Source organism: Epargyreus clarus, unplaced genomic scaffold, assembly GCF_041222505.1.
Source record: "Epargyreus clarus isolate Ecla_fem2 unplaced genomic scaffold, WU_Ecla_fem_2.2 ptg000021l, whole genome shotgun sequence".
NCBI classification, from domain to species: domain Eukaryota; kingdom Metazoa; phylum Arthropoda; class Insecta; order Lepidoptera; family Hesperiidae; genus Epargyreus; species Epargyreus clarus.
The window spans coordinates 789927-806596 of record NW_027332228.1 but is presented as its reverse complement, the minus strand read 5'-3'; the positions used below and the strand labels follow the sequence as shown (position 1 = coordinate 806596).

General features: G+C 35.5%; 1 protein-coding gene across 1 annotated transcript in view; it reads right to left on the bottom strand.

Annotated features, from left to right (window-relative positions):
* Window positions 1–3717: 3717 nt before the first annotated feature.
* LOC140751105 (uncharacterized) overlaps window positions 3718–16670 on the bottom strand; it is a 137534-nt gene continuing 124581 nt past the window's right edge. The window contains exons 2-8 of the mRNA XM_073084953.1: window positions 10695–10848; window positions 8045–10445; window positions 7646–7832; window positions 7018–7190; window positions 6286–6511; window positions 5585–5912; window positions 3718–5325 (exon numbers count right to left, since the gene is read on the bottom strand). Of these exons, the coding sequence (XP_072941054.1) occupies window positions 4959–5325; window positions 5585–5912; window positions 6286–6511; window positions 7018–7190; window positions 7646–7832; window positions 8045–10445; window positions 10695–10848 (3836 nt within the window). The 3' untranslated portion in view covers window positions 3718–4958. The remainder of the gene's footprint in view (window positions 5326–5584; window positions 5913–6285; window positions 6512–7017; window positions 7191–7645; window positions 7833–8044; window positions 10446–10694; window positions 10849–16670) is intronic.

Below are 16670 nucleotides of genomic sequence, written 5' to 3'. Positions count from 1 at the left end.
GTAATAGGCGATTAAAATTCTAGATAATAATCTGACAGGTTCTGTTTTATTACGTAGGCTGTTTCTTTGTCGAATTAATTGTGAATGAAATGCTCTCTACTTATGTGCGACTTTTCTCGTTATAAAACTCTATATTATATTTTATCTTTATTTTAAATAATTATAGATAGTACTTGACACGACTTGTCAAGTACTATCTATATTATAGATTATTAAAAAAATTTGTCAGTAATGTTATTTAATATTATTAATTTAGAGCCTATACCTAATAACAAACAATGTTAGCTCTGATAATAAAGCTTATTATATTACTTTCTTAATATAACGTGCGCATGACATTCCACTTTTTAGAGACTACAGTTTTCTTATTTATTTTCTCATAGTTGAATTTCACATAAATTCTCCAACAATGGTTATTTAAGCTGGTAGTGTCACGACATAAAGCAGTAACGGTATAATATTACAGTTGCCAACGTAAAAACTTTTCTTGTCAATTTCACAAAAAAGCACTATACAAGGTGTTCTTTATATTACATACAAAATGAATTTACTACGACGGGAGTACATTTTTTTTTATAATATAAGAGTAGCAGACGAGCATGCAGTCCACCTGATGGTAAGTGGCTACTGCCGCCCATGGACATCTGTAATCAACCCCAGATAGGATTAGATATTCCTACAAGAGGTCGGCCACAGATGCGCTGCTACCCCTGAGGACTAAGCTGGAACGCCTCGGAAAAGTCTGTCTCCCTTACCACACCCTTCAAACCGGAACACAGCAGCGCCTAACACTGCTTTTATTAGGTAGAAATAGGTGTGGCGGTGGTGCCGCCGGAGTCGAACCACAAAGGGTTCTACCACCTTCAAACATTTAAACGAATTTAATTGTAACCGTATTAGGGAGGATTTAAAACGAATTTAATTCAAAAGACTATTTTTGAATTTTGGTCTAGTTACAAACGACCATAGAATTGGGTATAATTTTTTGGAAGCCTTAGTACATCCTCGGCGATCGGCAAACTTCAGTAAAGGCTAGGACGTTCTCATAGACTTTTTAGATATGCAACGTACCTGTGGCAGTTTTTTAAAGGAAGGACAACTTACTAATATATTATTAAATATTTTCTGGACCATTTTTGTGTGTAAGACAGTTAACGTTAAGCAGTGTATCCGAGTTGTCAACTATATTATAACAAACAGAAGTTATTATTAAAATCGTATTTATTATTGGATACTATAACACTCTGCTAAGCTTTGGGTTTCGCCAGCGAAGAGATTGTAACTGCGTTAAAATAAATATTCATTCATCGGTACTAAATACTATATTAAGTTTTCGGTGAGATAACAGCTTTCCAAATTGATTTTCTCTAATGTGAATTGTAAAACGTAAGTAACTTGTAAAACAATGGCAAATAGTAATTTCAGTAATGTCGTTGTACCGGCACACGACTATTGCGTAGCTGGGAAGTTATTACTTTCCTCGTAACCACAGTGTTAGATACACTATACAGGTTGATGTTTTTCTCACATTATTATTTATTACCACGTGACAATTGATCATTTTTATTTGTTTAACATATTCTTACAATTGGTTATAATTGCATACTCGTTCAGTATAAAATTTTATTCACATAAAAATGCAAAAATCATACAAGTCTCATGGTATCGGATTACTAAAAAATATGCGTATTTTAAGTACTTACGTGAAGTAGCAAACTAATATGCATTCCATCTGAAGTTAAGGTATTACTGTCGCCCACGAGTACTGCATTATTTGTAGTACATCGATAACATTACTTTTTTCTCGCTAACCTACCACTACGTCCACTCGGGCCGACAGTCGCAAACAAACTGTCAGCCGGCGCTCACTTTATGACAATAGCGTATGCGCTCTAGGCGAATACCCACCTACCCACATATACTAAAGATGTTACTACGGTGAGGCTTCTGACTTAATATTTTACTTCCCTTCAAATTGGAAAACAAAAGCCGCGCGGTAGCAAAATTGGTGGATGTATTTGAAACAAATAATTTTGTTTTAATCGCGCATTAAGTTAAAATTTATGGATACGGAACAATTTATCAGTGATTTGCTCTTGTGGCGAGCTGTGGCATACCGCCGCTCGCCGCTCCGCTCGCCGCTTGCCCGTAGCTGTGGCCGGCACGTTAGTCCATGTATCAACCCTAAGTTTAATACTGAACATATTCCTCCCTTAAAAAGTTGTTTATTTATAGTTATCATATTCTTACATACTTCGGAAGAAGACGCTGCTAACAATATACTTTCATCACAAAAAGACACCAGCCTGAGGGCAAAGTAAGAACAATGTTCTAATCACAAAGAAAGTAACAAGTCACAGTTTTACCGCAACCTTTTAACGTCTACCATTGCTTCTTCCATTACATTGTACTATTACATTTATTTGCGTGACATGACAAACTAAATTCAAACACAATGTAACAGAGTTTATATTCAAGTAGTTTTTGTCTACGTAATAATGTTTGTGGCATCCAATAATTTGATGCTTTGGAAATGAAATTGTGCATTACAGAATATTTTCTAGTTAACAATCACTTTGTAAGCGGTTACTAAGTCTTACATAAACCCATGAGTATAAATGAAACATTTGGCAATGACTAGCTAAATTTCATTTCTATTGATGGAACTTCTTAAAGACAGGAAATGTCAAGAGAAATTATATTGAATAATTTCTGTATACACCTAAGTAATAACACTGGTCAACACTGTTTTTGTCACATGAAGTGGTTATTTTTTTTTCACGTTGGCAACTCTTCATTAAAAAACAAATATTATTTTCCTCCAATCACGTCCAGTTTTTTTGTGACACCTATGGATACATTTCTAGTCTCTAGGAATGGCGAAAAAGATCGATTCGAATCGAAGTGTAATAAATCGATTTCCAAAAAAGTCGACGCCCAAAGAATCGATTGTACGAAATCGATCTTCGATCTTTTCGGCTAAAAAGGGCGAAGATAGCGAAAAAAAAGGTCATCAGGACCAAACAAGCACTGAAATACGTATGTCTATAACATATTAAACCATGCCTACTAAGTACATGCCTACATTGCTTTGGGGTGTAACATGTCTTTAAAAATACACATGCTGCACTCTCATTTGGATTTCTTTTCCACAAATGGGGGTGCTATGAATGATGAACCAGGCGAGAGGTTTCATCAGGACATTTCTTCAATGGAGAAGCGCTACCAAGGGAAATGGAGTCCAGGAATGCAAAAAGATTATTGTTGGAATCTGAAAAGAGACCAACCATCTGCTAAATATGCTCGAAAACAACATTTATAAACTGTACATTTAACAATTACTTCTTTAAGTGTAGCATATATTTCATATCTTTGTAATATATATAATATTACAAAGATATGAAATATATGTTTCTATATCACACGGATACCCGACGTGTCAATTTTTTATCCTTTAATTGTTTGTAGGCCCTAGTATATTCAAAATTTGGCATAACTCTTCAAAAATATATTTTTTTGTATACCAGTGTAATTTTAACGAGACTGAGAAAATTATTTGCAATTCTACTATTACGATAATGGTATCATTATAGTAAAAAACATGAACTTTTTACAGCAGCAACTTTTTATTTTTATAGTAAGTTTATTTAGTTTTAATTTTTAACGCAAAATATAATTCATGTCGACGTAGCTTACACAGAAAAATAAAACACAAAGTATATTTCAATACAATATAATAAAATAAATCTTTCAAGCTTACCCAATTTTTCAGATCTATAACAATCCATAGTTCCATATAATTTTAAAGACTAGAAGTAATATTGAACTGAGATTGGAAGGGATTTTCATTTAATAGACATTTTCTGTAACACGTATAAAATATATCGGATATTTACAATAACAATATTTGATTTTGGATAATAGAACGTTAGCACCACTATGATCCAACATTATAGAAAATCTTCGAGGTATAACAAAATAAATTTTGTCATTCATAAACTACAATATTCAGAATTATTCAAAGGTAACAAAACGTATTTTGTTACGCTGTTGTAAACAAGGTTATTTCTCGAATACACTATATATTACAGAACAATATATACAAGTGTTACTAGTACAATGAATACTTATCTAAACTTTTACATCCGTTACGTCAAACATATACAAAAATAAATTTATAAACACCGACGTGCATCTACAATTAAAACTACAATACTTATTTACATTTATCGTATGTCGTGTGAACACTGAACACTCGCCACTGTAACGAATACAGTTATAAATTAATATTTACAATATATCAACACAAGTCTTAAGTAACAGAATTTCAATTAACTGAAATTGAAACTTAAAGCAATACTATGTCATGATCTCACACGCGTGCAAATCGTGTTTGAATTTCACTCAGTGCCTGAAAACTCCGGACAAATAACAATCAGTCGCATTTAAAAATACTTGGCAACATTTTACAAAGTGTACCGTCTTTACTATAAATTATTTTGATATTTATAATGGATATCAGGATGAAACCGCGAAAAAGTGCAGCTCGCAAATTTTAACGACTTTACCGGTTAATCTGGTTATTTATTTATGCTTTTAGGCTCCATGCTGCCTTTAAAAACACTCATAAATAAATTTGTCCAAAGTACAGCCGGCCTGCCAAGTATGACGGTCTGCCAATAATTCCGAATTGTTAAATATAATATCCGTCCTATAGTGAGCTCATTGCGTTTCTCAATTTTACGATTAAAATTATGAAATTAGTTACAGCCTTTTCCATTTTATTTTGGGATTTTAAATCAGATTGCTTGCTTCCTCATAACATAAAATCTGTAATGTTCTCTCTCATTCTTTAATTCCTCAATTCCAAGAGAACAAAGTACACGATTTCCATTTCCAGAATCCATTCTGAAAGAATCCAATCCACGAGAATTGCGTTCGATTTACAAAAATCAATTTTATATATCGCATTCGAATTCTGATACTCGTTTGTTTCTGCCGTCACCGGTCATTTGGAAGTGGTTGTCTCTCGCGCCGATTCTCGGGAACCCGTTAAAGCTGTTTCGACTGACCAATGGATTCTCCCTATCCCGTTCTCTGTGGAAGCTGGATGTTGAGAGTTTCCCGTCTTTTCTTTCGGTGAAGTTCGTGTCGGTGAAGTTGCGTTCATTGAACTCGCCTTCGGTGAAGTTTCTCTCGTTGAATGGAACGTCGCGGATGCCGAAGCCGCCCATCCTCGGCGTCCCGATGCCGAATTTGTTTCGCATTTCCTCGTCACGTAAGTTGAAGGGACGGTTTTCGAACTTTTGAGGACCCGTTTGTAATCTGTAATAGAAATTTTGTGATTATCACATTACAGTCTTCCATATTTTGTTAACATAAACTTATTATACCGGTATTATTATACTAGTACTGGATTATTTAACTATTCAACCTAATAATTTTATTACAGTATCGGTATTTAGATACGACTATAAAATTTATTTTCACAAAAGTACTTTAAAATTTCAACGTTAACTTTACACCCATATCTATGACGGTTAAAATATTTATTATATATTTTGTGTAAATCTTAGGTACTTACTCTCTAAAGCACCGCCTCTCCCGATCGTATTCAGCTGATAACCCGTCATCGTCGTGTATGATCGCTGACGGGTCGCTATACACTGACGATTCTTGATAGAACGAGTCTAAGTCCACATAATTTCCCTCAGAGGGTTCGTTATCTAGGAGCTCTGCTAGTTGGGCTTTGAGTTGTGCGAAGGACGGCCGCTGGGAGGGGTCGGCGTGCCAGCAGGCGTGCATGGCGCGGTACAGCTGCGGCTTGCAGTGCGGCGGCCGCTCCAGCCGGTAGCCCTCCGTCACCGCGGTCAGCACCTCGCGGCCCGACATCGCCGCGTATGGCGTTGAACCTGGAAATGATAGTTATTTTAGTTGGCTGCAACTGTTCCGTCGATAAGCAAGAGTATATTTTCATAACTGAAGGAGTCGTAGAGTACAGTTCTAACACGGATTGATAAGGAAGATAAGAAGTTAATAGTTATACCATGTCAGTTCTTTCGATCTGTACTAAATCAAGTGTTAATATTACATTTTTTTTGTAGTCGGATATAGTTATTTGCATTGTATGTCACTCTAAGGTCTTTTCATCTTAAAATGAGGTTGCCGATACTGAGGTCTGGTCTGCAGGAAAATTAGGTTCCCTACTTAAAACCTTACATGCAGCTATTAGTTTGTTCATTTTTATTATTTTTTAATTTTGTATCTAAAGTAATCTACACATACCTAAAGTAACAATTTCCCAGAGAAGAATCCCAAAGGCCCAAACGTCTGTATGATGACTGTATACGTTATACAGCAAGGCCTCTGGTGCCATCCAGCGCACCGGCAGCGCCCCCCGCCCCGTCCGGGAGCCGCCGCCCGCGCACCGCGACATGCCGAAGTCGGCTATCTTGCACAGCTTGTTGTGGTCTACGAGGACGTTCCGAGCTGCTAGGTCGCGGTGGACAATCTGAAAAATAAGAACGAAATTTTTTATTGGTCATTTGCCGATCTACTATTTTGGGATTTTACCCTCGTGACGTCTATTTACGTTACTGTATGCTTCTTTCAAAAGCTTATTTATAAAAATCCAAATTATTGAATTTCATCATTTCAAAGATTTTTATACAAACAACGTCTTTTTATGTTTTTGTATCGTAGTCCATAATGGGAAAATATAAAATCAAGCAATACAAGCACTTCTACTGTAAACATATGATGAATCCGTGTGGCCGAATAGTCACATGCAACCTGTAGCGGGTTCAATCTCCCGGCCAAGCAGACATCTTAATAGTAAATGTAGATTTATTTTCTGTATATTAACTAGTATTTGAATAAGAAACCCACGACACCCAAAATTCTAATACGGGGAAATTTAGAAAGCGTCAATAGCCCTTTAAAACTATTACTTCAAGATTTGCTGTATGCAAAACGTCTGGTAATACCAGTAAGTCATGAAGAAACCATAAAACTTACCCCTTTAGAAGCAATATAGTCCATGCCCCTCGCAACGCAATACGCGAACACGGTCAGGTCTCGAGACGTGAGCGCGCCGCTGCCGCTGAAGCGGTCAGGCCGGGACCGCCGCTCCCGGAGGTAGGTCAGCAGCTTGCCGCACATCACGTACTCCATTATCAGGAGGTACGGTTCTGAAATATGTTAGGATTGTTGATGAATTTGGAAATAATCGTTTCTAGGAGATAGATTAGTGGAGTACAATCAGTAAGTTAAAGGGTACATCGATATTTTTTAAAGGTTAAAGTATATTTCCATAATATCAACTCTTCCTATAATGTATACATTCCGTATTGTTTTATATAACTAAATAAACATAAAACGAAATGATTAAGATTGTTTAATGTATTTTGTTGTAACTGACCCCGAAAATCTAAAATGTAGTTTTTCCTCATATTGTATTATGCCGCCAAGGATTTAAGATTGTTGCTTAATCAAATATGCCTTCAAGAACGAAAGATTTTTGCTTATATAGCTTTTAGTAGTCAAGTAGTATCTGTAGTCATACAGATTAAGGAAAGTAAAAAGTCAATTCCAAAAGTAACCTATAACTCATATTTTTTACAAATATCAAAGAGAGTATATTAACCTTGTTCAGTACAACAAGCAAGAAGCGTGACGACATTAGGATGGGTCCCGATCTTTTGCATGATGTAGATCTCGTGTAAGAGCTCCTGCTTCTCCTTCTGCGAGGCGGTCTCCTTGATGCTCTTCACTGCGACGAGCCGCGTCAGACCGTCGTGACCATTGAGATCATCGGCTTCTGCCTTCCAAACCTAAAACATAAAATGTTAATTTTGTCAAGTATATAAGCTCGCTTTAGTATGTAATATGCTACAAATTTTTATGTTTGTGTCTTGTCGTCAATTGCCAATTCCTCAAATTTCACTATTCATTAACTGGAATTTATGAAGTAAATATACAATTCCTTTTGGAAAACTAGATTAAATTAAAGTTACTTTAATACAATATGAATAGGAAAGCTCACCTGACCAAAATTTCCCTGTCCAAGTAACGTCTGTAGTCTTAACTTATTTCTTGGGAACTCCCATTTTTGATCTGGCTTCGTAGGAGCTGGCAGGGGCGGCCTGGCAACGGGAGTGATAGGAGACTCCTTCTTTATATCAGCGTCATCGAAATATCCTTCGTATTCGGTATCAATCTCTTTGGTCTTTTTGATAAGAATATTTCTAATAACAAAGGCAACAACGGCGGCTACTGGCAGAAAACCGAGTCCAGCTAATACGTAAGAAGCCGTGTAAGTTTTCTCTGCTTCAATAACAACGTCGCTTTGTGTTTCCTCGCTATCACCTTCTCTCGTTATGTTGATAAATGTTTTGTTGCCGTCCGCATCTGAACCGTTAATGGGCACAGCAATTGGTTTTGAACTAGATTCCGAAGATGTTCTTGACGTGACGATAAATGGCTTAAATGTACTATGCATAGATTCGTACTTTTCAGTGGCTGGAGGTAAAGTGGTCACTGGCGATAAGGGCGGTTTTTCGGTAGGTTCAGATGTAGTCGTTGTAGTAGTTGTTGGCCGTCGCCTTCTTAATATATTTTTCGTTCTTGGCGTACTTCCATTGCTCGAATCGTCAGGATCGTTTTGTCGGAATAAATTCGCTAGTCTTTCGCTAATCCTCGATGTAGTAGTTTCTTGTTTAAATTCTCCAACATTTTTTGTGGAAAATTCACTGGCTAGTGGAGAATCTGTTGGCTTGAATATAAATGTTACAGGGGTGGAAGTAAGAGAGGAATTTAAACTGTTTTCAGTGGTCGTAGTACGTATTCTTATTCTATGTCTATAAGGCCTAATAGATGTCGACGGGATTGTAGAAGGTTCTGTGTCATTTAAGGATACCATCTTTTGCGCCGTAATATTGCTTCTGTCTTCAACATTTTCTACAACAGTAGAGTTATCAGAATCTTTTAATAATCCATCTGTCTTGTTTTGACCTTTCATCGATGACGTTATTGATACTGATGTGACTACTGCTGTATAAACAGAGGTGGATACCTTTTCTGTAGTTGAATTTACAGTTACTGGTATGGTACTTTCAGTGCTAGATAAAACAGTTGGCCGAGATGGTCGCCGACGTAAATTAAAATAATTCCGTGTAAAATTTCTTGTGGGTGGAATTGTGGTTTTGTTTACAACAGTTTCTTTTAGATTAGTACCATCAATCTTAAGACCAGGTTCTTTAATTGTTGCAGTAATGTTCGTCCGAATTCCGTCTTTATTTTTATCCAATGAACTTGGCGTAACATTTTGTATGATTGATTCAGTGATATTGAGCTGTGCGGTTGTAGTTGGAGGTTTTTGCGTAGATTGAGTTGTGCTGGAATATTTCCTATAAGCATTGACTAAACCTACAGGTCTAGCGGGTGCGGGTCCTTTTACTGTATTTCTTATTTTATTTTTCTCTATAATATTCTTAACGACAGAAACATCCATATCTTCATTAACTTCATCTTCCCCCGCACTAGTATTTCTGTATTTTTCTGTAGCCGAATATCTAGAATTAAATTTTCTTTTCTCTAACGGAGGTGCTATAAAATTTACAGATTTAGTTGAAGCTGACAAAGAAGGAGAATTTGTTAAATTATCGTTTATAATTGATCCTCCAATTTTTTGTCCAAAATAAATAAATGGAGCCATTTCCACATCGGGTAGTTCGGCTTCAAGTGGTCGAAAATGGTTATATATTTCATCAGACATAAATAATGTTTGATTGCCTTTATCTTTTTCATTTTCAGTTTTGCTTTGCTTATTATTGTGAATGTCTGTACTGTTAGCAATTATATTTGTTTCTGTTTTATCCTCCTTATCTTGCTCATCTGGTTTATTAGTAGTAATTTTACTCAGTTCTTCATTAATAATGTTAGTTGTACTTTCATTATATTTTGTAGTACTATTTTCTTTTACTTCTGCATTTGTTGTTGTTTTGTTTAGCGGGCTACTCGTTACATTATCACTTTCTGAATAGTTAAGCAGATATAAGCCATGATTCGATTCATCTACTTGAAATTCTTCGTCAGGGTCTAATTCAACTTCTTTATCGAGACCCTCTAATTTTTCAGGTGGGATGTATACCACTGCACTTTCAGTGGCTGGTTCTGTTGTAACCACAGTCCTATTTAAATTGCCTATATCTTTTCGCCTGTTATTAATGAATCCTGCTCTATTTTTATTGTCCTGGTATATCCTGGGTACAAAAAGGTGTCTTATCTCATGTGGCTTAAGGTCTTGTCGTATTTCTCTTGTTCCATCAGAGGTGACGAGCCTAAGCGATGGAGCTGCTTCATTACTTGAATTGTCAAACGTAATTCTCTTGACAATAGAGTTGTTTGAATCTCTGATTTCCAACTGGGCGAATGTAGTATTGCCTCTGAAATGAACACAAAAAGAAAGATTATTAGCAGTTTCCGTGATTAATATATTTATTTAAAACTTAGTTTTAAGACTATATTTCTGTCATTCTAAATATTTTCTAAGGCTGGAACAGCCTTTGAACGATGTTTTTATTAATATGATCATCTTCGGGGTTAAAATTATTGTCATGTCGTGTTTGATGCAGCTTTATTGTAACCATTTGTGCAGAGATTTTTTGTATCACATAAAATTTTATCACACTTACTTATGAGGCTTGTGAGCTAAAGCGGATATAGTGCTAATGTGTGTGGTCAGTCTTCCTGTAAGCAGCTGGCGTCGCCGCGCAGCGAGCAGCGACAGCAGTTGCGAGTCCCTCGTCGCATTGGTGGAACTCTGCGTCGTCGTACGCCGTACCCCGCCTGCAATGGATTGAAAATATAACATTAACACCAATGCTTATTTGGTTTCTGGGTAATTGCACAAACTGGAAGAACGTCAAAAGCTTTTGTAATTTTGTCATTTCCCGAATGTGTTGCAAAAATATTTGTAAGATTGAGCAAAAGATACATTTTAGAAAAATATTTATTTACAAGTATTTATAAAAATCATCTTCACAATATATTCATTAAAACAAGACATTGAGAGATTAATAATATTGTCTCTTTTCCTTTGCATTGCATGAAAGCAACTATTTATATACTGAATTCCCTGGGTACTTATAAAGTTTGGCTAAGTATGTACTGGATAATAATATTGAAATCTAAGTTATGTACATAATAGATGTAAAATTGTTAACAGAAAATATAAATGTTATATAAAATTTCCATTTAATGTGTTAAAGAACCTTGACTTATCCAAATAAAATAAGTTTCCTAATTAATTCAATTTTATTGAGATGTATTCCGAAGTTCACTTCCTCCTTACGTCTTTATCAAGCATTTATTTAGCATTTTGCTTAATACTTATGATAATAATACTTTATATTACTTAATCTCAATATTATTTGATTATAATTTATTATTTGAACGGTGGTAGAACGGGTATGGTTCGACCGCCACCTTCTTTGCCTGGGTGGTACCACCGCCTTCTATGCCTTCTGACGCAGTTGTTACGTTTCGGTGGACGGTGCTGCCAGCTTACTTACAAACCAGGCGAACATCTTAGCCCCCAGGAGTAACTACTCATCTGTAGTCAACTTCAGATAGAAACCCTGCTCTACATGACATGGTTTACAGATTAGCAGTCCATAGAGGCATTTCATACATACTCATTCGCTATTTCATTAAATCTTCTTCTTATAATATAACTAGCTGACCCGGCAAACGTTCTGTTGCCATATACATAAAAAAATGTTAAGGATGAACAACCCTTATCACTTAGGGGTATGAAAAATAGATAGTAGCCGATTCTCAGACCTACTGAATATACGTATAAAATTTGGTGAAAATCGAGTACGGTTGTGTGACGAGTGCACATTGTGTGACGAGAAATTTATATATAAGATATAAAAATGTTACTTAATCTGCTACTCATTCTTTTAAGGTACTTTTCTCGTTAAATTATGTGGTAGACACATCCATAAGCGTGATATCGCGTGATGACAATAGCAATAGCGACACGTAATCGGCCGCATCCTTCACCCCAAAGCAACAATAGATTAGCCACCATGGGAGTAGGAGACCATGACATGCTACAGCGAAAGTCACACAATATTATCTTTTGTTTGTAGTTTCTGAGAACTTGGAATTTGTGTTTGTTTGGAATTATTTTATAATTAAAATATTTTATCGTATATTATGTACGTAATTGTGATTTTATAGCTACTTCATATTTTATAATACTATTTATATTGTATTATTATTATTGTATTGTATGGTCCAAGCCTCGCTTAGTAGTGAGGACATATTGCTCAGCAGTGGAAGTTAAAATAGCTACAGTCAATTATCATGACGGCGATGGTTTTATTAATAGTGCTTTAATAAAAGATCATTTAATTATAATAATTGCATTATTTTTAATATGATCCAAAAATGTGGCACTTGAATCGATCAGAAGTAATTTAACGGCGCAATAGAATCCTCTATTAGAAAACGTATAAGAAGTAAAAAGTATAAGAGATTTGGACTACACATGTGTAAAAATTGAATACAGACCTTCATTAAATTACCCTTATTTTTTTACTACGTATTTAGTGTTGCAAGAACACAATTTATTGATAGCACGTATCCTATCAATATATCTAGGTGTTCCAAATCAAAGTTTATCGATAGTGTCGGTACTAAGATAATGCTATGAATAGATTGGTGTAGAGGCCTTGGATCCCTTTCTACTGATAGTACATTGTGGTAGCAGTCGCTACTGTGATCTAGATTGGAGGATTTGATAAAGCTGATACATCTTTACATATTAGACATCTAATAATTTCCAATCCGAATTCGCATTGAACTCAGGTATGGTATTAGCGGCAGTTATTACGGAGCACCAGACAATCTCATTTTTACTTAAATTTTATAAGATCAACACTAAAATTTTATAAATGAAATAAATGAGCCAGATCGCTGCCCCGAGGTACCCAAGATACTAGCAGCATTACCTCGCTGAATTGACAAACTAATTTGTTGGCCGAGGTAAGCTCCAGCTCTTGGGTCACCGGAGGCCTCAATCAGGCGCGAAGACAATTCAAATATTTTTAAATGAAAAAACTTCTAAAAATATCATTTTTTAGAAGTATTTTTACCTGACTCCGCAAAATAATGTTTTACGGGCATATTGACGGATTGTAATATTTGAGATATCGTTGGATCCGTCTAAATTGTGGAAGCACTCAGGTTTGTTTTTAGAATAATTCAGTACTTTCAAGAGCAGTTCTTTCGGACAAAATATTAGGAATCGCCCTCGTTAGCCTTCCTCTGAATCGCTTCAACTCTAGCAACAAGCTGAAAAACAGTAAAGAATGCATCGCTCGGTGAAACTGAAGTGCACGCGATATTTTCTAATTACTGATTTAATTAACTATGAAACGATAATATTGCCTGAGTGACATGAGGGCACTGACTCTCGCTGTCATTGTTTTTGTTTACGCTTCAGGAGTAGAAAACAGTCTTGTTACTGCCTGATGTGACGGCACTACCATCATCTATAAATCCGCTGAAGTCCACGAGATGACGACAATCTTCCTTAAAAATTATGTAAATATATGTTTTTATATAACATAGGAGTAGCAAACGAGCATGCACTTCACCTATGGTAAGTGGCTACGGCCGCTCATGAACCATTGTAATGAAACCCAGATAAGGTTAGATTCCTACCTGAGGCCGCCCATAGACGGGTTGCTACTCCTGTAAACTAAGTAGCAACGAAGAAAGATAGAATTAAATTAGAAAAATAAATCTCTTTATGTTTTTTGCCGATAGATATTACTTCCTACCTCCTGGATTTTCCTAAGCTGCCTTATACGAAAACCACTAGGTATAAGAGTTGAGTAGTAACGAGCCTAAAACAAACACCACAATTTATGATGTACCTAAATGACGAATCGAGAAATCGAACTTGGTAGACGAAAATCATAATCACTTCGCATTATACTAATAATAATAACATGTAACCTTTATTTAAGATTATACTTGCTCTATAGTTAATAATAAATACATAAATGTTATTAATAAATCGATTAAATTTGATGTCCGGTTCTTTATCTCATAAATAAAAAGTCAATTTATGTCAACTGCTATAGAAATCATTAATTTATTATAATTGGTTAGCATGTGCGAAAGTTGCTAATCTTTTTAATTAACGTAAAAAGTTATCACTATGATATTAACATCAATATATTATGGTTTATTTTTACGACATGATAAAAATATGATTTATTGTACAAATGAGAAATTTTATAACACATAATATAAAACTATTCAACAACTGTCTAATTACAAAAACTCCCATTTACCTACAACATACTAAAACACTTTAGTCGCTAAATAATTTGTTTCAAGTACTTTTAAACAAATATATGTATGGGGTGTAAAAAGAGCTCTCCTTCAAAGCCGGCGATGCATTGGCGACTCCTCTGGAGTTGCAAATGTCCATAGGCGACGGTGACTGCTATCCATCAGGTACGTATATCTGTTTATACTCGTATACTTATTTAAGGAACTTATCTGTGGAAAATGTCATACAGTTTAACCCAACAATTTAACTATCGTATTTGTCTATTGTATTAGACTGTTAAGTACCTACTTATATTCACTCATCACGGTTTCATTATTGCACAATTCCGTTTTAAATGGGTCTTGGGAACTAATTAAGGGAAATCTATAATTTCACAATAAAATAACATTGAAATAAGCAAAAAAGCTCCAGCATTTAAAATTATATCACGACAATTAAACAAGTAATTATTACGAACGTAATTACAAAACACTATTCAATTAATTTAATTACCAAATCATCAAATAACTCTTTAATTATCAGCTTAACATTGCAATTAAAAAGTTAGTAAATACCATGCCAAGGATTTTCTTAAATAATAACACAAGTATTGATAATTGTTAATTATAATGGTTATTTCATTAAATGGCTCTGCATTATTTAACACAAAAACGGAAAAAGAGATTATATAATATTTTATGGTATGTTAACAAAGCGAAACAGTCAAAACCCAATATTGTAAATGGTAACGGAAAATTTAGCATCGTTTGGATGGTGATCTAACTACTACAGTTAGATGTGTGAGTGCGGTTAAATTTTCACGATTCGTAGAGTAAGTTACCGCCGTCGCAATAGCGTTTAAAAATGTGTGTTAAATACCGACACTGGCGCTTTTTGATAACATTATTTAGTATATTCGACTAAATTTCCATAGTCCAGCATTTAAATTCAAAATAATAAAAAACGTCAGGAATGTAAATGAATACTCAGAAACCTATATCTTTACTATCTACTTTTATAACGAACGTTAATAAGGTGCTTGTGTAAACAGAAGATTACGCTATCGGTCCCTATTATAATTACTGAATATATAAATACATGTCATGTAGATTGTCATTTTAAATATGATGTCGTAAAACCTTGTCAGCGGTGTGATGGGCGGTATCCGACCCTTGTTGATTAATATTTTGTATTACCTTCACCAATTCACATATAAGCCACCAAATAATAAGTGTACCTTTTTATTTTGTGTATAAGCAGTGTGGTGCTTCAAGTAGAGAACTTGTACTCCGCAGTCAGACATAAGAACCCATTATAGCCAATAGCAATTGTACATTGTAGCCAATAAGTAAAGGCCGAAAGGCAGCATTGTGAATAAGCAATAAAGCTCGTAAAATACGTAAACTGTTCGTTATTTATTACGTAATAACGCACATCGGTCCGTTTTAGCGGTAAAGACCGGGCCATGGGAAAATTTGCTATTTCGAAACTAGAGCTGTGCGCTTAAAATTACGCTTTAGGCTCTCTTGCCCTTTACAAAGTCTTTACTTTTGAAATATTTCTATTTTTTCGAGTACTTCAGGTATATGTCTAATAATACAGTAGATGATGATGATTAAAAGTTTAAAAAATGTGAAAAATGCATCATTGTAGTACCTTATTAACTTACAATACAAGATTGTCAGCAAAACTGTCGTTAAGAATAAATATAGTTCAAAAAACTAAAAAACACGCTTTTATGATTAACTCAACTAAAAATTTAGGAATCTCAACTCTAGGATCTAGGAAAACTCAACTAGGAATCAATTAAGGAACAGTAAATTGTGAAAAAGCGTGGCGTGCTCCACTTATCAGTTTTTTTTTTTTTTTTAATATAGGAGTATCAGACGAGCATGCAGGCTACCTGATGGTAAGTGGCTACTGCCGCCCATGGACATCGGTAATCAACCCCAGATAGAATTAGATATTCCTACCTGAAGTTGGCCACAGATGCGCCGCTGCCCCTGAGGACTAAGCTGGAACGCCTCGGAAAAGTATGTCTCCCTTACCACACCCTTCAAAACGGAACACAGCAGCGCCTAACACTGCTGTTATTAGGTAGAAATAGGTGTGGCGGTGGTGCCGCCGGAGTTGAACCACAAAGGGTTCTACCATCTTAAAAAAGCACCCCAAAAATCTATATGTGAAGTAGATTGCCAGCTCGCTTATACTTTATCTACCTAAAAAATCTAGATATGAGGTATGGTAGAGCAACATTTTAGTGTCACAGTGGCCAGTGGCGCGTAATCGGAACGGAACCGTCCCTTCGCCGGCC